This window comes from Caloenas nicobarica, chromosome 3, assembly GCF_036013445.1.
Source record: "Caloenas nicobarica isolate bCalNic1 chromosome 3, bCalNic1.hap1, whole genome shotgun sequence".
In the NCBI taxonomy this organism is placed as follows: Eukaryota; Metazoa; Chordata; class Aves; order Columbiformes; family Columbidae; genus Caloenas; species Caloenas nicobarica.
In genome coordinates, this window is record NC_088247.1 from 46283085 (window position 1) to 46305270 (window position 22186).

Genomic DNA, 22186 nt, shown 5'->3' on the forward strand with positions numbered 1-22186 from the left:
AGGGACATTTCACAAGCATACAGAATCACAGAACAGTTGGGGTTGGAAGGGACCTCTGGAGATCATCTAGTCCAACCTACCTGCTAAAGCAGGTTCACCCAGAGCAGATCACACAGGAACATGTCCAGGTAGGTTTTGAATGTCTCCAGAGAAGGAGACTCCACAATCTCTCTGGGCAGCCTGTTCCAGTGCTCTGGCACCCTCAAAGTAAAGAAGCTTTTCCTTGTATTCAGATGGAACCTCCTGTGCTTTAGTCTGTGCCCGTTGCCCCTCATCCTATCGTTGGGCACCACTGAAAGGAGTCTGGTTGCATCCTCATGACATCCACCCTTGAGATATTTATAAACATTGAGATCCCCTCTCAGCTTTCTCTTCTCCAGGCTGAATAGGCCCAGCTCTCTCAGTCTCTCCTCATAAGAAAGATGCTCTAGGCCCATAATCATCTTCATAGCCTGCTGCTGGACTCCCTGCAGTAATTCCTTGTCCTTCATAAACTGGGGAGCCCAGAACTGGACACAGTACTCCAGATGTGGCCTCACCAGGGCAGAGTAGACGGGGAGAATAACCTCCCTTGACCTGCTGGTCACACTTTTTCTAATGCACCCCAGGATATCATTGGCCTTCTTGGCCACAAGGGCACATTGTTGACTCATGGTCAACCTGTTGTCAACCAGAACCCCCAAGTCCTTCTCTGCAGTGCTGCTTTCCAGCAGGTCCACCCCTAACCTGTACTGGTGCCTGTCCAGTGGGCACAGGGGTGCGCATCCTACAGGAAAGCAATTCTGACTCGAGTGTTTCGTATCATTCCTGAAGTAAGAGTGAATTTCTAAATACACTATTTTTTCCATATATTACTGTTGCGTCAACATTATTCACTAATTAAAGCATTCAAAGACTTAGCAGGTACTGAAAATTATGTTATCTTCTAAACTTGCCTCTGAAAATTAAGAGCTATTCACAGCACACTGTACCAGAAGTCTACACTACATGGAGCACTGTCAGTACACCTAACAGCAGCATGCATTTAATACACAATAAATTACTTCTCATAAAAGCTGTGTATTAAAAAATTCTGGGTTTGAAGTTTATTATTAAGAATTTACTGTTATGCTTCCATTTTTCCCAATAGAAATTTTGGGGAAAGCCAGCCTGATCTCTAAAATGGTAGGCTTTACTTGACAAATTGTATGACGCTCATTCAACCCTTGTACTCCTGGTGACCACAGATTTCTCCAGATGGTGATGTGAATTACCTCCAGCGGAGGTACCATTTTCTACAAAATGTCTCCCACACAGGATCAAGCTAGATTCTTTCCAGGGCCTGCCTGGCAGATCTTCACCACAAAAACAAAAATGCAGAATAGCTTTCTAATGGAAAATAGGGTTAATTGAATATATGGAAGAATTAAAATGCATCTGCGTTCTTAACATGTAACTTACAAGAAACTAGGTATTTACTAGAATACTAATATGTAGTTTTCTTCTCTCAAACTTTGCAATGCTTAGCCTGTCAGACACCGTTTTTCCACTGATATCTTGTGTTTTATCTTTTATTTCCCACAGACTTAGTGTGCCTTTCAGAACTCTTACAACTAATTTGTTTTTCCAAAGCTAGCTTTTCACAGATTCTGATCATAAACGCATTCAAAAGTGTAGTCAAGCATAGCAACTTCAACATTTCATTCTTTTTTTCTAGACTAACTGCAGGATATAAAGTACTTCTCTAAATATTGGCCACGACCTCCATATCCATGACTGTCCACATTTTATGTTAGCATCCATGATCAGACCTTTTGAAGTATAATACGGACATAATCAAATCATTAGTAACACTTTTTCAAAACTACAAGTCATCATTTTTCTGTCGATTCTTACCATGAACGATACTTCAAACACAAACCTCCAGTCAACCTTCAGTTTTCCCATCTCACATTTCAGAAAAGTTTCTTTGGAATTATAGAACTGAGTCTGACCAAGTACCAAGCTTTTACAGCTGCACCCTTCATCCCTCAAATGCAAGGATTTAGTTATGCAATGCCTCCCTCTTTACCCATCTACAAAGCAAGACACTAGAAATCAAACCCATATTGAAACTGCAACATTGGAGCAAAATATTTTGCCAGGCGACAGAGTCTTTTAAGACACAGGGAGCAGGTGAAGTGACTGTGTCACAGTAGAGAAGTCAGTTCAATTCTAGAAAAGAATAGTATGTGAAATAAGGGGGAAAATGCTATGGGCTTCCAAACTTTGTTCAACTAGACAAGGAGATTTTGCAGCAAGTTCCCCTAAAATGTGATCATACTGAACGGCAACTAGAAAAGCGATACATAAAGAAGTAATACGTGTAAACCTGGTTAAAATTACTATTCATAAAGTTTCTCACTGGTAGGATCTCATTTGAGCTAGCAGTAGCTTATTTCGAGATTGGGTATCAAAATTCAATGACTATTCTGTTTCTTCCAAGATCAGTACAATAACGTGCCTTACGAAGCATGTGTTTCCACTTTAGAGCATCTGGATAGGCGTGAACTGACCTAGTTGCATAGAGGGAACTTCCATAAAGCAAAGATAGTCCTGTGATTTTCTTGTCCTTGTGAAGCACTAACATTCCTCAGTAGCCTCAGGTTAAGATACATTCACACATTCAACCACTTCCAAGCTAGATTACAGTGACAACTCTTGAAAATATATTCAATCAGCATTAAGAGAAATTTCAGAAGAAAATTTTTCTTCATTTCTTATACTGGCTAAAGTATGTTTTGGCATCAGCTTTTGAAAAGGAGTTACAAAGTACATCTTTAAGTTCCATGTTGACTTTTTGAATATGGATTTAACTCCTGTTTTGGAGCAGCAATCTCTGTGGTTTCCTTAATACTCTGTACTAAACAGTTACACAACCTATATTCAAGAAATCTCAAATAAAGCAAAAACCAGAAAAGGAGTTCTTGTCACTGACCTGCATGTCCCACATGCAATTACTGGTGTCAATGAAGACATAACAATTGCCAGGTCTTCAACTAGCCTCCATACCATTGTAATAATCAAGAGATATAGTGGGATTTTTTTCCCTCCTCCCAAAAGGTGAAAGGGACCATCACAACCAGGTTTTCAAGAAAAGGACAAAAAAGAAAAAGGAAAGGAAAGGGAAGGCTGGAGTAAGAGAGAACAGGAGTCACCCAGTGGAGTCAGCACGATGTCTAATCTCCCACTACCCAGTTACTGTAAATTTGGGGAAGAACAGGCTAATCCAACCACAACTGGAGATTAACTGAGCGTTGCCAGACCTGTGTGCCACATTCCCAAACAAGAATAAGTTTTCATCAGCAGTTTCGTATTTTTGAGTTCGAAATTTAAATCAACCTTAAAAAAAAAAAAAAATCACAGAGACAACAGTGGCACTAATGCAGGTCTGCCTCAGTTTTAATACTTCCAAAATAAATAAATTAAAATAATAGCAATAATAATATTAAAATAATCCTGATTTTTTTAGTTTCTTAGCTAGTGCAACAGTAGTATATATTTCGCTCATTTATTAAAAACATAAACGTTGTTTTTACAGAATTAAGAATTACTGATATTTCCTGGGATAACTGTGACAGTTGCATAATGTAAGTCTACTGCACAAGACTTAACTCCATACTAAATTGAGAAACAATTCTTTCAGCATACAAAATAGTTTGGGCACACAGAGAAGTGATTCTGCTGAAATACAATTTCCTTTGTAAATCACAATTGAATGTTTTTGTTTGGTTTACAGTGAGTTCTGAAATGATCTGGAGTTGAAAAGCATGAAATCTTTTTTCCCCTTTTTGAAGAAAAAAAGGTAGCAGAATACCTACACAGAAAAGTAACGTAATATCTCACTGCAGATAGTTCCTGTTTTAAGCACATTTAGCATCTGCTTGTTATTTAATCTGGTATATTTAAACCAATTTTCATTAAAACTGTTAGAAAATGCTGTCTTTAATACAATTATTCTTTTCATTTGGGTAGGGCTTTGTTTTTTGAAAATGGAAATCTGGTTAACTCACAATATGCCAGTCTAGCTCAAGATCTTTTAGTGAACAGTTCTAAAGGACAATCATTACATTGCACACTGTACAATGCCTTATATTTTGCACACAGTACTTTTCATACTCAAGCACTAGTTCTATTTTCATTATATAAGTCAGTTCTTTATTAAAACTATTCTGCTATCAGAAAAACAAACATTTGTGCTTGTTTTCTAAATAGTCTAATGCTTTCATTCTTTCTAAGAGAAGAAATTTAAATAAAAACTTAGCTACTTAGTTAAGTATAGCTGGAATTACAGTATCATCTTTCATGACCTTATCAATAGAGCTGTCTTAAAAGTCATTAGCAGTAACCTGATAAACACATATCATCAAATAAGTGCAGTAATTTCAAAATATCACTTTCACAACACCCTGGAAGAAATGTATAGGTTAAGGAAAATTCTCATGTAATCACTGGCATCTAAATTGGGTGATATGAACTATGCCATGTACGGAGGAAGAAAAGGGTAAAAAGAGACTACCTTTCAGTTCTTGTTATTTAGATGCTCTGAACAGTATGTCAGTTATATACCCAAGGCAGATTGAGTGGCACGCAGGAAACCAGGACTGCTTTACAGAAAGGCAAGCTATGATTTCCTACAGAGGGATTCTTCAACCAACAAGTATAAAAAAAGCCTTCAGAAATTAAACATCTAAATGGCAAGCACCTAAATCAAGTGTTTGAAAACAGCTATAAATCAATAACCCTGTGAGGGTAGTAGTAAGAGCCGGTATATTTCAAAGCATGTAATAATGAAATAAAGAACAACTCGGGAAAGAACTTCATGGTCACAGTGAAAACAATGAACAGTAAGAATTCAATTATTTCCATTTATCTTGTGAAGCTAGATAAAACTGAATGATCAGAACTCCCAATGCACCTCCCAATATAATTTTGAAATTATATTAATACAATCTGTTATATTAATATCACCACATCTTGAGATAACTACACTCTTTCATAATAATAGAAATAAAAACAACTTTTACTAAAATCAACTGGGTAACTCAACCTTCAACATCTAACAAACAATATATTAAATAAGAAAAAAACAGAAATCATAAGATGAGATGTGCATCAGTGGTTAAATGAATCCAATGGAAAAAAATATAATTAAGGAGAAAGAAAGAGGTAGGCTTAACTTAAGAAGGGATAGGGACATCAACCAAACTTACTTCCTGTTCATGAGATGTCTGATTAATGAATGCATGCTTTGTGAAATTCATCTCTTTAACGTCTATCTTCCTAACAACATCATATACTTTTCTGACCTTGAACACCTGACTTCTTGGAGTTTTATTTCCATTGTAGCCCATGTCATTTCCATTACTGGGAGAGGATGGGCCAATGCGAAAGACATGGCAAAATATCCTCACGATCCTTAAGAGACTCTTCATTTGAGCTTCATAATTACTTGACAAGCTGGGGGAAAAAATGGAATATTTAAGTTTCTCTTCCTAGATAACAATTTCATATATTAAGGAGTAAGCAGTCTAATGGTAGGGTCTGACACACATGGTGAAAAAAACCCTAGGCTTTAAACCCTAGTGAGTTTTAACTTTCATTTCCTGCACCAGCCCCAAAAGTCAAATGTAAGCACTGTAACTTTACTAATGTGTACTCATAATTTTAACTAGAAGTGAAATAAGAACAGCAAATTCTAGATCTTGCAAAATACTTCATTTGTTTTTAGGCACATGTACCCTTCTTATGAACTGCTGTAAGAAATTCGACTTACTACAGGAAGGATCTCAACATATGAAACTAACCGGAATATCCAGATGAAAGTGTTTTTCAAACCAGAAAAGACAGCATCCAATGGTAAACGTGTACTGACAAATTACATATGCTGCCACAGCCCATCCTCACCTAACTATGATCCTAGATTCTCATTATCTCCCTCAATCAGACAAGGGATCAGGATGGTAAAGATGACACTATTTCTACTCAAGAGAAACATAATCTAAAAGATACTACATAAAAGCACTACTATGTTATTTATCCAATAAATTTATTAAAAGTTTTGTGTCGTCTTAAATGAACTGGCAAACATTGAACTCCGTACCAATACAGTGTAGAATACGAGATACTCCGGAATTCATGCACAAGCAGAACATTCTCCAAACTCAACTTGGTTTTCCTTCCTTAAACCCTAACTATAAGAGATCTTCTGTCTTGAAAACATAACAAAAACTGAAAGAAATTAAAACTTTTTCTGCTGAACTCTACTCACTTATAAACGCTATGTAAGTGAGCACATATTCAACTCTATCCTTAAAGTACTTTCATCTTAAAAGTGTGCTTTCTAACTGTAAGATCAGTACACAGCAGAAAACTGACACCTTAGGGGATGCTGTAAACCTCTGATTGCAATTAATAATCTGTTAATTCACAAATGTGAAACACAGCTAGTTGTAACATCACAGTACCTTTATCACGACTTCACTCCCACTATGACATGGTAAAAGCAAGAGACCTATTTGTTTTCAGCACTACATTCTAATGACTGCCAGTGAGGTGTTAATATTAAAAAGCCACACACTAAGAATTTTACCAAACTTATATACAAGGTACAACTTTCTTGTCACAATCTAGACTTTCAACAGAGTAGTTTTCAGTAAATCAAGCTAAGAAAGGAACACAAAGAGTAGACAGTGCAACAGTAAGAATGTTAAGTTTATAACAAGGTAAAGAAAATCCCCTGTCTAGCAAGCTGTAATTATATGAGCAGAAGCATTGGTCACAGCCACAAATTAGCATTTGTAAGAATTTTGCTTATATACCAGAAGTATCTATGAACCCAAGAAGCTAACTTAAATATTGGAAAAAAAAACCAACAACATTATGACTGAGGTTTATCATCCCTCAGCAGCAGTGTTCCCTGGTGAAATTTCTGTTTAAATCTCCTGGTCGCCAGGAAGAGGACCCACAAATATAGGAAAACCTTAAAGTGCTTTTAATAGTTTACTGAAGCTTTTACTAGCATGTTTGTAAACATTCAGCTAGGCCAAATCTGCACCAGCAAGACCAAATCATGTCACACTACAATTATTTCTTGGAAAGAGGAAAGAGGCGAAGGAGGTAAAGCTATTTAAACATGCTCCTTCCTGGTATTCAAGGCAGAAGTCTTCAGGCAGAAGGCTGGTGGCACCCCTGGCTACCTGCTAGAAATATTACAGAAAACAACTTTAGACACTTCTGAACTAAACAACAAACCCAACAGCAACAGGCCACAGGTTAGCACCCAAGAAATTAAGAGTGATAATACTAGTTCAGCCATGCAAGAGTATCATTATTTGACATTTTCACATACAGAGTGCATTTCACATACTATTTGTTGGAAGGAGAGAGCAGAAAGAGCCTCAAGTTCAAAGGTCTGTATTCACCAAATACTACCTTCATCCTCATTATGTTAATAATAAAGCAACGGAGAAATAAGTAGTGAAGTAAAGACTGAAGCCTCTGAGAGGGAATAGAATTGGAGAGAACAGAGATACATTTTTTGTGAAACTTATCTTGTAATAGAAAAAGAAAACAATTCCATTTCCCTTGTGACATATTACAAAGTACCAAAGAGGAGTCCACAGGACACCCTAAGTACAGGCACCTCTGGAAATGCCTGCTCATCCAACGTGATGCAAAGCTTCCAATTTGTCTTCAGCCTCTGCTAGTCAACTCATATGCAGCAGGACAGGAGTACCTACCAGCTCAAATTCAGAGACAGTACAGCACATAATACTATTTCTAGAGCCATACTGAGGGAGCATTGCTCAATACAGAGGAACAGTCACAGTAAGAAATCAAATCTGAACACACAATCAGTTCAATTTATCTCTGAAGATACAGAAATAGAAACAAATACTGTCTCATATGAGGCAGCTATCACAACTTCTAATAATCTCTTCATACAAAGCAAGAAACTCTTTCCTGCAGAACAGTTTTATACTTCATCACAGTTTATTTCTGGGAGTTGGCTCTAAAGAGGTCTGTAGACAAAAGGAACATGTTACAAGTTAAGCTGATTATACTGAAGCCCAACAACAGCTAAAGTTCTTCAAGAAGTTATCTTTGCAGCAACAAAATGCCATTAATATGTCTATGCACTTTAACCCCAAATGTTTGAGGGGTTTAAGTCTTTTATGCTCATTCATCAAGGCGAACACCCACCAGAACGAGACTGTGATTAATGGTGCCATGAATTTCCCAGTATTGTCTAGGAGTTCTGATCTGCCATCTACAAGCTCCATCCAAATTTAACATGACTGATGGGGAAGAAAAAAATAAAGCACCAAAACTAAGAATATATTATTTAGTGTCCATCTAACTGATGAGTTCCCTAGGCCCCGGCCCCAGATGAAAAGATGCATTCAAAGTCTTACTGCTCTACAACCTGGGCTGATAGGCTTCTCTGGTTACAGAACACTCTTAAACCTCTCTTTTCCAAAAAGCTATTCAGAACATGTTAGTAAGGAACTTTCACTCATGCTTCCAGGCTCTCGATCTCTTTCAGTAAAGACTTTCTTGGCTTCTAGTAAAGTATAGAGGTCAGAGTAAATTTTGCTAGCTTTTGAAAACAGGAGAATGTTACTGGTGTTCCAGCAGATTACAGATGAGGCTTTTTGCACAAACTCCCTCAAATAGATGCCACAACAACTAGGAAAGCACACTAGGAAAATATGCTAGCCCATTTTATTTGTTTCCCCAAGTAACTGCTTCTTGCACTGGTGAGACAGCACACTGCTAGATTAAATTTTTGGTTTCATACATTAGTAGCCATGGAAGGCAATCAGAGCCAGCAAACATGACACAAGGGCCTGAAGTAACAAAACTCTCCTCAACAACACTAAGAAAGCATGCAGAAAAGAAAAGATGTGGAAAGGAAGAAAAAAGGAGAGCGTGAAACAAAAGGAATGATTGATATTTGGCTAGAAAGTTTCTCTTCCTAGAGCTCACATAGCCAAACTAACTGAACAAAAAATACACTTCTCTGCAATTCAAGCTTCTAGGTGCCAGCAGCTATACAAGGACACCAACTTTTGCTCTTGAAGTCCTCATGAATACAGTGATCTATCTAAACAGGCACAGTCATACAGAATCAGATGAGATCCATCTACTCCAGCATGTGCCCAGCATCAGATAGTTTAGATTATTAAAACTATTAAGTAGCACTAACTACCAGATAGCTTATCAACCTATTCATGATTCTCTCATACTTACCTAAGCAGTTTGTGACCATTTGTTGTAGCAACTTCAGCAAGACTTGTTAGGATTTTAAGATACTGGCTTTCGCTCTGCTGAGACAAGTGTTCCAGAACTTGTCGTAACTGATAGATTAAAACAAAAGAAATTGCACAGTGTCATGGAGAGTCAGATCAACACTTAATTTAGAACATTATCACCCAAGCATTAGCATCTAGCAATATGAATGTAGGTCTGTACTGTCCAACATCTAATCTGACCTCAATTAACATTTCATTATGATTTACAAAGATTACTGAAAAGATATACATTCTAGTGTCAATGTATGTACTATATTCTATGTAATATTACAGAATGCTATGAAGACTGAATGCTTAACCGTGTATTAATAATTCATAAGAACAACTCATAGTCATCTGAAAAAACGAGTGGGATACACTTTCAACTTCTGAAAGCCAAGAGCATATTTTGAGTTTCATAATTCGTAATTCACCTGTCTCCCCAGTTCACTCCTCAGTTAGTTTACAACATAGTGTAAATGAACTCTGGATCCTGGAGTCTGCTCTTGCTACCTTCATTTTTGCTCAAGATACTGAATGTCCTTCCTTGGATAAGAAGTCATACTCTGCTCATCAGTAACAGTTATGACTACTATCTTCTCAAAACTGCCTTTTTTTTTTTGCTAATAGCATCACTTGCCTCTTAAAGACACTGTGCTGTCTTCAGCTCCTTTGGTTCTACACTGTTCTGTAGCCTAGACATTTTTTTGCAGATAAATTAACTCTTCAGTGCAACTGCTCTTCATGCATTCCTGCTGTATCCTCATTTACTCGGTTCTCACTTTCAGGAAGTTTGGTAACCCTTCTCATAAAACCGTAGAAAGGTGGAATGAAAAGCAATCCCACAAAAACTCTGCCCCAAGGCAGGAGCACTTTTATCTGCAATCCTAACTGGTTTGTCCAATTTGCCTGCCTGGTTTTTAGATGTTTTCTCCTCTGGAAGCCCTGCAGCTTCACTAAGTGATCTCTTCTAATACTTCACTGTCCTTGACCATGTGAAAGTTTTTCCTCAGGGTTCAGTTGAATTTCTAGCTACAAATGTCTAAGGCAACATCCTTCTCTCTACAGTCCATCATTAATCTTTCCAGTTTGTCAAGAACATTTAAAATTGGAGTCCTGACTTATAATACACAACCAGTCTCTTCATGTCATCACTTTCAGATAATATGAATTACTATCAAAGAATCTGGGCAGAAGAGGTCAGACTTGGCCATAGAAAATCCATACTTAAAATATGCTTTCATTCTGGCAATGAAGCATAACTATACCATGTATTATCTAATATATTTTGCATACCCTCTCATTCAGATCTTGGTTTTGCACACACCTCCCACCGTTACTCAGACAAACAAAACATTACTTTTTCTTGTTGTCTTTGCTCCTACAATATGATAGTATGCTTTGCCATTTACCTTTCTGTAGAAGGTCTTTTTTGTTTCACGGTTTTAGTCCTTTAACTTTCTCTTTTATTTGCAAACATCTACACTATCTCCCCATGTTTCTATTATACACTTTGAGAATCCTCACCTCTCTGTCATTTTACTTTGTAGAACTCAACCCTGTCTCAGAAATTCAAACACAGTTTCTATGCAGACTTATAAATCTTCCATCTTGTAGTGGAAGTAACGGGATTACAGAGAACAGTAAAAATTTCAAAAATCCAGCAAACCAAGCTCAGTGAAATGGAAGCCAATATCTTACTAAATCTATTTTTTCTTTTTAAAAAAAAACTTACAGCCTGTAAAACTGTTTGCAGTTACTTTCGAGCAAACAATATATTAACAACCCACAGCTGGCTAAATTTGGAAGAGGAAAAAAGCATCCCATGCTTCCCTCCCCCTACACAAAACAAAACAAAACTTCTTTTCCTTGCTTTTTCTTTGCTTTAGATTGTACTACCCCACAATAATAAAATAAACAAGGTATAGAAGCAACACCAAAATAGGAAAAGAACAGTTTCATCTACAGCAACGATAACAAAATGAAATTGCAGCTGTAGTCTTTTACACTTTAATTGTACAATCAGCTTCACCCAGATGAACATTCATACTCTGAATGTTCAAGTTCATTCTAGATGATTCAAACCTCGAGCCACATCATAGGATGGGTATCTGCAGAAAACCACTAAATGAAAGAAAACAGGCCCTGTTACACAAAGTGCATACACGGAATGCTCTACCAGTACCTTTGTATTGAAGCTTGCAACTAGTCTGCTCTTTTGGTTCTTACCCTGTCTAGACCCCTATGGCAAATATGCAAAATTAGAACACTAAATTAATGCAGATCCTATATTTAAGCCCAAATTCTTGTGTTTAAAACTATATGAAGACTGTACGTTTTCCATGGCGGGGGAAAGTACAGGGTGGTCAACTACTGTGGCATCAATAGTCAGCTGCTGGTGGTATCTTCTGATCAGGACACTCATATTAAGCAATTAGATCTCCACAACACAGACAGATCAGTAGCTATTAATACTGCATTTACCATGTTTTCCCGTAGATCTTCATTCTGTGTCATTTGAATTATTGTCTGGAAAAGTCGAGGATGGTATTGTATTAAGACTTCACAAGTCTCTCCATACCCACCCTAAAAAGCAATAGTTCAAAAACCATTTTAATCAAAAGAAACATTAGAATTGGGGTTTATACTGTTATAGGCACTAAAACTTACTGAGGATTACAATATTTTTAATGCTGAATGGAGAAACCCAATCCTAAAATAAACTGAAATTCAGTAGTGTATCAAAGTCAGATATCACAAAACATCTGAAAAAAGAGGAATCAAAGTCTTTCATTGTATCAGCTCATGTATATCCACTCCCTTTCTTCTGTTTTTTGAAAGTTTCCTACTTAGAAAGCTAAAGTTACATTTGAACAACATGTCACCTAACAATTTACCAGAGATTAAAACCAGTGCAATATTTAGCTTTTCTTCCCATTGCTGATGGATGACATGTCAACTTAATTACACCCAGAATCCAATCCTTCAAAACAAATGTTTTCCTAAAGGTTCATAAGGTACAAATCTGACTTGTTAAAGGAAGAAATAGGATAAAGCCACTAAAGGGTTATTTAACTTTAAAATCAATATACCACTTGTGCCTTAGATCAACTAATTTCACAGTCTTTTGAGCAAAATGTTTTTTGGAAAGAATAGAACTTGAATTTGTGGCTTATTGGTATCAATTCTTATTTAACACAGTTGCATTTTTAAGCAGGCACCCAACAACTGAATACAGATCAAATTCTATATTGGAAAGATGACCATGTAATGTATTAAATGCTGCAAATCCAGAGGCTCCTTCTCTTTGTGTGACAGTGTATAACTTGCTTCAGTGATAACAGATTCATTAAACAGATTCATTCAATTGTTCCTGGTGCCAAGAAATTAAGTATTAAATTTAAAACCACCCAGAATCGACAAGAGTTAATGAAGGTCAGATCTTCAAAAATCAAGGTAATACCATGTTGGCAAGAAGTATATGAACCTATCATTTCAGTCTTCTAAAAAAAATAAAATTTATCTACTCTGAAAAGCAAACCTGCAAGCAAAGAATAAAACCCTTGATGTAAAAAGAAAGAAAATATTTGTGGTTGGGTTTTTTTTCCTTTTTTACTTCAGGATCATGAATTTGTAAACTAGACAATCTCAAACACAGTAAGATCATCACTACAAAACACCAAACACTAGGTGTCACTACTCAGACCTAAAAAAAGTTGACAGAATTTTGATTTATAAAGTGGTGCCCTAGGGACAGTAAAACTGGAGACTAAAGCAAACACTCAAAACACTAATCATAAAAACTCAGTATCATCAAGTACACACTGGTATACTCTCTTATAGGTCTGCAGTTGCAGAAATCCTCAAAATTGACTAGACTTCATGTGTTTTTATGGTAATGGTAAATCATTCTGCCATCAAAAAAAAAAACCAAACAAACCAAAAAAACAAAAAAAAACACAACTACCCACACAAACAAAAAAACCACACCCACGACTTAATTGACCTTCACATTTGAGTAGTGAGACAGCATAGTGACCTCGCACTTCTGAGTGACCAGAGCTGAGGACTTATTAGGATTTCTTATACCCAAAAAGAAATTCTGTAGGTAACCTAACTTGACCAAGACCTTTCAAAGGTAGTCTATGAAATAATTTTTTCAGAGTTAAACCTTCCAAAAATATCCCATAGGTACTGGAGACAGCAGGCTCTACCACACACACATAGCTACTTCGACTGCAGGTTTTAGATGCATGAAGAGTCTTCAGAAATTAAATAACTTGAGATTAAAATAATCTGCTTGTACAGCAAAAGATCTGAACATTTCAGATTTATCCTGACAAACTAATGACATGCACCAAGGTAATGTAACATCTACTAAGTGCAGTGACTTTTTTTTGAGCCTCCTCTTCAGAGCTTTCTAGTCTGCTAATTACTAGCAAAAGTTCAAAAGCTTCCATTCATTACGTGTTATTTACACACTGACCTTAATTTGATCCTACAGAAAAAAAGTGTAAGTGTTCACAAATCAAGAAAAGACACTCTAGCAAGCAGTACAAGCAATATTTGGTATCAAACTAGAAAGAGTGTGTTTTGCACAATATGACTTTTGTTGCTCATCCAGATACAGTATTTGGAATACCTCTGAAAAGCAAGAGAGTCAGCACCATGCAAGTTTTGTTTGCTTTTATTAGTAATATCTCTTCAAGAGAAATGAAAATATACTAGTTGAGATTAAAAAAAAAAAAAAAAAAAAAACACACACCACAACAACACACCACCAAAAAAAAACCACCACACACCTTTCGGCATACCTTTACTTCTTACTTTTTAAGAGTGAAGCACCTAAACAGAGTCTATTATCATTATACCAAAGATTCCCAAACTTTCTAGGCAAACGGAGTTCTGCAAACTTTTTGTTTCTCATAAGCTCCAATCTTGCAAAGTCTTTAAAGACGTTGAAGACTTTTGTGAAGGGTACAAATTGGGAACCTGTCTGTAGAATCAATTTAATTGCAAAAACGTTATTTTTGCATATCTGTTTCACCAAAGGACTACCATCTTTCATAGGCCTTAAAAATAAAAAAGATAAACACTGATCAAAAAGACTGTTGCTAACTCAATACCTGCACACAGAGATCCAGTGGAGTAATACCATTTTTATCTGGTAAATATTTGGCTCCTCTCATCAGAAGAATTTGTGCAGTGTCTCTCTGACCATGGCTACTCAAAAAAAAAAAAACACAGAGGAGAGAGTTAACACAACAGTTGCGCTGTACTATGAGTGATAAACAAAACCAACATAACCTAGGAGAAAACAAGAAACTAAGCAGAAACACAGAATGGAAGATAACGCCACTTATAGTCTACTACCTTTCAAGGCCACTGCAGAAGAATATAACAAAATTAGGTATGGCCCATTTATGAAGCCAGAGTCACTCTGATCATTCAGATATGATTCATCTTAGCCTAGACTCATAAATATTTGACTTGCATTTTCTGAGGGGCCAGGGGGGGAAGAGCACTTCTTCACTGTAATTCTCTAGAATAAGTGCACAACCCAACACCTTTTAAAAAACAGGAGTTTCAGAGTCAGACTTTGAGCACAGATATCCTTTCTCCATCCAACACCAGCCACCGCTACTGCATCCTGCTCTCCCCTGTCATCAGGGACCTATGATCTTTCTCTTGAGTGGCAGCACCATCCATTGGCACCTCTGACAAGATGTTGACTTCTGCTGTGCACCCTGTTCACTCTACCCTGCCAGCTGCTCCAGTTGTTAATTTCTAAATGAACATCACCACTGGACTTGTAAAACATTCCCTTCTCATGAAAACATCCAAGCAGAGGCAAGTTGCTTTCTTCTTTTAAAGTGGATGCTAATACCAGTCCCTAAATCCAGCACTGAGGCATTCAATTAGCTAATGGCTATTTATTCTCCACTCCCCTTCTTCTCAGCTGTCAAGAGTCAGCACACACCAGCCCCAGAGCTCCAGAGACCAGGGCTCCCACAACACAACTCTTGGCAGGCCCCCAGGTCAGTCCATTTCTCCTTTTGTTTATATTAACATTTAATCAGAGGTGAACTATTTAACTTGTAACCAAAGCACAGAGATTATAAAATTGTAAATGTTCTAACAAATAGCAGAAATGCTCCAATTAAAACAAAGGCCATTTATCATATGTGATTAGTTTTGAAATAAAACTACACTGTGAAGAAAACAGAACTGATCAAAGCAACGACATAATTTCAACTCAACATTGTAACTCTAAGGCATATATGCGCATTCCATGTACATTGTAATACCATAGTGTACATTAAAAAATATTCAAACTTGCCTTGTAAAAAGGAAGAATTTTTAGTTTACTCAAAATAATCTAAGTTGGTAGATCTCATTTTTTCAAATAAAAGTTCAGCAGTCGTTGATTTATGACTCACACTAGAACACACACAGCTATGTGTTTAACATGTCTCTTAGATAGAGGTATATAAGCCTGCAGTACTAAGATAAGCATTTAGATGAGACACCAAACTACATTCAAACATGAGGCGAAATTAAATACCAGTCAGCTTTAATGCTTCCTAACCATTGCTATTGCAGCAGGGACAAAAAAAAAAAAAAAAAAAAAAAAAAATCTATTTTAGCACAGTATTGAAAAGCTTAAAATATATACCTGCAAGCAAAATAGAGCGGAGTTGCCCCTGACACATTCGGCCTGTTTATATCTGCACCACTGTCTAGCAAACACTGCACCGTCTAGAACAGAAGAAGAAAATACCAGCATTAGAAAAAGAGCAACAGAAAAGTCTATTGGCTCGCAACTATTTAGTGTCACGCATGTCTAATTACACTGAAGAATTTTCGATAATGAATCTCGAACCTAAAATTCCTAAACATTATATGGAAAATCATGGCTGTCAGAGCTCATAAGGCTTCCTTTCCACTTCCCGTTTAAACAACAATGCCTTTTATTGAACTTCGGCTAATCCCAAAGACCCCTGGAACTACAAGCTGTTTAGAAAGGAAAACAAAATTTTTTAGAGAACTAAATCTCAAGTTAGTGACAGCCATAAACAGTGTTATCAGCAGCTGAAGCTTTAAACACACACTAGAATGGAAGAAATAAGCAAGCAAATTCTAAAACATTAAAATATTGAGCAGACTCTCATACAACTTTTCTAATATTCCAGTCACATGAAGGAGATAAGTCTATAGAAAACAGTTTCTCAGAAATGACAACAGAAAGGATCTGGGTAGAATGATCTCTTTTTTTGAACAATAAATAGTCCTGGAGACAATCTGTATAATTCAAGATCATTACTCCACATGGCTGTAATGCAGTTCAAGTAAAGCATCCAGACTCTACGAGTAAATAGTCAGCCCTAATGCAAGGCCAGGCCTAAAAATTATTCACACAGATCAACGGAAGAGTCATCTATGTGAACTTGTTTACTTCTAATGTTAAATGTCTAACTGACCAACTCTGTGTTCATTCTTTATCCACAGTAAATTAAGATCATTTCAGATTTCAAAAGCACATAATAGCTGGTACAATTATGAATCAAATACATTCTAAAAAGCAAGAGCATATTCAAATGTTTAAAATTACATCAAAACCTGCAATCAACAAGGCAATAATAGTATTACAGAACAGCTGAAAAGTATACAGTAAATCACTCAAACTCCCATAAACACTGAGATCAGTCATCTCCACAAGAATAAATCAGTTGTTCCCATGGAAGCGTGTGCAGTCAATACTAAGACAAACAATACAAGTTCTTCACACTTCTAACCATTATCATGCGCATGAGTAGCCTGAAGTTTATAAAAAAACACACACAACAATACTGAGGCACTACTCAATTCTTCACAAATTCAATGTGTTAATAAAATTTAGAAACTTACTGTCTTGTGTCCGTTTTGACAAGCTACATGAAGGGCTGTCTGTCCCATTGCATCTTCAACATCTACATTATTGACATGCTGAACAAGATCATGAAGCAATTCTGTTCGTCCATTGACAGCCAACCAATGAATCTATGTACAAAATGATGTATATGTTTCCTTTAGCAATGATATAAATATTTCATAAATACTATTTTAAACCTGACTGTACCACTGTCAACATTTTCACAAACAGAAGCTTTGAACAACGCTATCATATGCTTAGGTACTTCGATTACATCTTTTAATTCTTAAGGGCGCTGGACACAAAGTGGTTTTCATTCATTTTAAGAGCACCATGAGAATCAGTAGCACTTACTGCAGTCAAGCCTTCATTATTACAAATGTTGACATCTGCACTGTATTCCAGCAGCCTGCTCATACATTTCTTCTGGCTATAAACAAAAGAATACATTAAAGCTCAGTCAGGGAAAATAATTTATGAATACCAAGTATCTTCTCAGAGCTCCACTCACTCTAATTCACCATTGTACAAACCATAGCAGGTAGTTTTACTTTATAAGGAGCATGTGAAAAAGTGATCATCAGTAGCACCAGAGCAAATGCAGCACATGACAGCATGGGGCTAAAAACATAGTTGTGTATAAGTACTTAACCATCATTCTAACAGCTCAGCTCAGCGTGAACTACACTCTCAAGACAAGAAGCCAGAGTTCAGCTAATGGAAATCCGTGAAGTTCATCATCATTTGTACACTTCAGTGAACACATTCACAGTACATCACTAAATCATTATTTAGTGAGACTCACTGTAACTGTATGTAAATCTTAATGAAAGTAGGAGTGTTTTTCCTGCTTCGCTTTTTGTTTGGTCTTTTAATGCTCTCTAATGATATAAGTGCTTTACCCTTAAGAGTTTATTCTTACATTTTCTTTTTTATTTGGTACCTCTCAGACCCTTCTCATGCCTCCTTTCCACATAACTGTCTCCTGTGTATATTTCTGCATTTCATCATGTACCACTTGACTGTTTCTTTCTCCCCATTCTCCTACAAATACTCCTCCCACATACCTAAAAGCCACTAAACACTCCATTTGAAGTATCAGCCATAACGCAATTCAGCTACTGTAACATATACATGGTCTAAAAATAAAAAGATAACGTTACAATTATCAGCTGTGTGCTTCCACATACTACAGTTCAAGAAATAAGATCTTAAAAGATCTTAAAAAGGTGCTTGCTCCCCGTTTTGCCCCCACCCCTGATATTATGCAGGCAAACTTTATATTCCTTTCCTTGTACTAAAAATTTTCTCAGAGACACTATCCGAGAAAAATCTGAAATCTCTGAACCCTTCCAAACCCTTCAGTGTCCTCTTTGAAATCTTTTTACTCAGCTAACTGGAAGGTAAATGCAGCCCTTGTTTGATCACTATTGTAAGAATCATTAAGCTCCTGGTTAACAGAAAACACTGAAATAACTGGCACTGAAACTGGCACTTCAGACATAACTTCTTATTAATATAAAATTATTTTCTGAATATTCAAAGTATGGATTTCAACCTCCATGTTCCGTGTAAGTGTGCTATCCCTATTTTCAAAAGCAAAAGCCAAAGTATCTTCTTTGAACTATGCAAAGATATTACAGAATATGTCAGCTCAAGTGCATTACGTACAAAACCTTTTTAAGAGTTTTTAAAACTTTTTTCTTACCCATTCCTTGCTGCTAAATGGAGAGGTGTGCATCCTGAAATGTCCTGATAGTTTGGATTAGCTCCTTTTTTTAACAATAGAACAAGGCATTCGACTGATCCACAGCTAAGAACAAAATAAGGAAGGGAAAAACTGTAACAAGGATATTTACAAAGCAAATCTACATTGACATAAAGACAACAGCAATACTATGTACAGATTACATTCAGCAGAAAATCTTAACATAAAACTGTTTTTACACCTTCATGGTTCAAGTTACACAAAGCTAAAGGAAAGACAGTTAAATGCAGTGAGAACTGACTGACCATATTAATAATTTGTACTAATGAATAGATACTAGCCTTCTACGTGATCTTTTATCTATTCACAGGACTAAATTTTCCATAAAATAAAAATTCCAATACCACTTTTTTTTTTAGTTAACACTTCAGTGTCTGGAAGTTACATTTAAAAGTTTAAATATGAGAAAAAATCTAAAACTCATACAAATATTTCTTTGCTATTTGTTTTGAATCTGTAAGTCCCTTTTACTTTCCATAAAACAGCAGCTTTTCAGGATAATCAATGTCACCAAGAACACAGAAACTTTGCATATGTTTATCTTACTCCTGAATTGTTCAAGAGAAAGAGCTCATTGGGAGGATAAATATAGTATTTTTGTATCCATCACGACCAGCTTACCTATTGTTACTAGCCTTCCCAATGACAGAACTGCTACACAACAGCCTAAAGCAACTGAAGACCAGATGTAAATGAGTTGCAAAACCAGCATCTCGATGAGTTCTTAATGACACAACAACTACACAAGATAAAAGAGAATCCAGAAACTAAGAGTGACACAATTTATTGTGTTTTATGATCAATAAATACAGCTTTTCAAAGATACTTCTAAAATGTATACTAAAAATTTGCTTGCATTTTTTTTAAGTATTTTCTTAATGTAAATTTCATCATGTAAGCAGCATGTAATTCTGAGAGAGAATGTTTGGAGACATATTTCTTTAACATGGGACCCAAATATAGAGCTTTATTCATTAGTTTTTGAAAAAGCTTCTCAGGAAACTAAACTTTAAACTATCTGGTTCATTTTTGTTGAGGTGGTAGTCTGGCTGTTTCTTGGCCATACAGATTTGTGCCCATTGGAGAGCTATATAAATAATAAATAATCTAGGTCACAGATTTGAAATTTGCACTTGAGTCCTTTACCTAGGATACAAAAATTTATTAGAAGTGAGTGGCCAACTTATACCCCTTCAGTTGTGGTCACCTGAAGTACTTCGGAACAGCTGCTTCCCAACAAACATCCAAGTGCTTCCCACTGCTTTAGAATATTTTTTTAAAAAGCAGCACCTGCAAACAAGGTTTCTCTAAATCTACAAAGGCAAGAGTAACTCAGCTATACAGTATACACATAATGGCTACATTTCTTCACAGTTTGAGGTTTCACAGAAAGGAAAAGAATTATCGACCAAGACTTCCTTCACTAGAATTTGGAAAGCCATTTGGTATCATGTCTAAAACCTGTCCTCTCAAGAAGACAGGCACACTGCTAAAAGAACAAACGAAATACAAAAAGGAAGTGTAAAAACAGAATGTTAACTGATACTACAGAGTTTTCCAGCTTACATTGGTGCCTTAGATTTGTGGTAATACTTTCATTGTTAACTTCTGGACTGGACTCAAGTAAGTCTTACTTTGCTGCAATATGAAGCAAACTTCTCTTCACACGTCCAAACGCATAATTCACATCAAATTTTGAATTTGATAGCAGTTCTGAGACAGACCTTCAAAAAGAAATATAAATTCAATTTAAAAATATCTCACAATATCCAAGCTAAGTATTTACTGTAACTTGTACACAAGTACTCTGTTTCTTACTTGATCACTATTTCTTTTCCCTCCAACTAATTACTAAACAAGAGATCCAACAGCTTCCAAGCAACTCCATATTAACAGTACTTTTTCACTTCTTATTTGTACATAAAAAATAAACTGTGACACCGGGCAACCGTTTCAAACATAAACTAGTAAGAATTAGACCAGATGGCCAAATCACTTATTTACAAATACAGAAAACAAGTTTGGTTTGAAAAACTACAAATTCCCGTTTTCTTCCTTATCTCAACACAGACACCCTAACTAGATATCCAGCAGCTTTCCCAAACATAGGCAAAGTTCAGAAGGAAGACTGGCATGTAAAATCATTGTGATGAAGTAGAAGGACACATGATATGCCAATAGCATAAGAAATTTAAATAGAACCCTTCAAGCTCTAAGGAATAAGATAAAATATTAGTTAATATAAAATATTTCAAAAAGAGGCAAAACTGCAAGTGAACTGCTGATTTCAACCTCCAGTAATAAGCTGATCACATAATTTAAAACCATTGCACACAATCTCAACAAGATATTATGTAGCAGAACAAATGTTTATCCTGATTAGATAAACAGTTTCAGTAAGAGTTACTACCTGCTTGCCTACAAAACTCAGCAGAAGGCAGCACCACTCAGCTGGCACTATACAGCCCCCAGGTCCCAACCACTTTGAGGGCAACTGGGTAACAGAAACGGCTGCTCATCTGAGGAATCCCAGAAGTATCAATCTCATTGTTCAACTCCTATTCCACGTCTTTCATCTAATGAGACTAAGGGCTTCTATCATGTCATCAATAATTATACACTCAGAGCTACAATGCAATTACAAAACAATGCTTTTGTTCTTATCCTAGGACAAATTTCTCTATGTGCATGAACAGAATAAATCCCAGCTCTGGTCTATGGTATAAAACATGTTTGTCAGGTAAGAATATGCTGGGATGCACACAGTCAGTGACTAACTTCAGCTACTGAAGATCTCAGCAACTCAGCAGCAGAACTCCTGAGAGTGCTCTAGCAGCTACAGCTCCAGCAAACACACTCTTTTTTGGGACTTAAAAAAAAAATAAAACAAACACACACACCCCCCACACACACCAGGAAATTAAAAGAAGCTCTCACCTATGCTGGTCAGCCATAACCATTGGCATTAGTGTATAGACAGCAGTTTCATTATCTGTGAAGAAATTAAATTACTCCATTAAAGAAATCTTTTTTGTAAAATAAATTCATCTAGCAACACTCATTTAGCTTTTAAAGTGTCCATTGTTCAATTGAACATTCTTTTTTACACAAGTTATATGTACCTAAAGTTCGATTATAAAGAAAAAGCCACCATACTTAGATACAAAAGGTGATAAACAGGATTGCAATATA

General features: G+C 36.3%; 1 protein-coding gene across 6 annotated transcripts in view; it reads right to left on the bottom strand.

Moving 5' to 3' along the window:
• Positions 1-22186, bottom strand: part of HACE1 (HECT domain and ankyrin repeat containing E3 ubiquitin protein ligase 1) — a 52555-nt gene that overhangs the window by 25949 nt on the left and 4420 nt on the right. For 3 of the 6 annotated variants that reach the window (XM_065630556.1, XM_065630561.1, XM_065630555.1), the window contains 10 exons: positions 21932-21986; positions 20629-20718; positions 18935-19039; positions 17581-17656; positions 17223-17354; positions 15991-16073; positions 14441-14537; positions 11799-11900; positions 9274-9380; positions 5232-5478 (listed from right to left, as the gene is read on the bottom strand). In XM_065630556.1, the coding sequence (XP_065486628.1) occupies positions 5232-5478; positions 9274-9380; positions 11799-11900; positions 14441-14537; positions 15991-16073; positions 17223-17354; positions 17581-17656; positions 18935-19039; positions 20629-20718; positions 21932-21986 (1094 nt within the window). Of the gene's footprint in view, positions 1-5231; positions 5479-9273; positions 9381-11798; positions 11901-14440; positions 14538-15990; positions 16074-17222; positions 17355-17580; positions 17657-18934; positions 19040-20560; positions 20719-21931; positions 21987-22186 lie in introns of all 6 variants that reach the window. The other 3 variants (XM_065630559.1, XM_065630557.1, XM_065630560.1) reach the window with 2 other exon arrangements.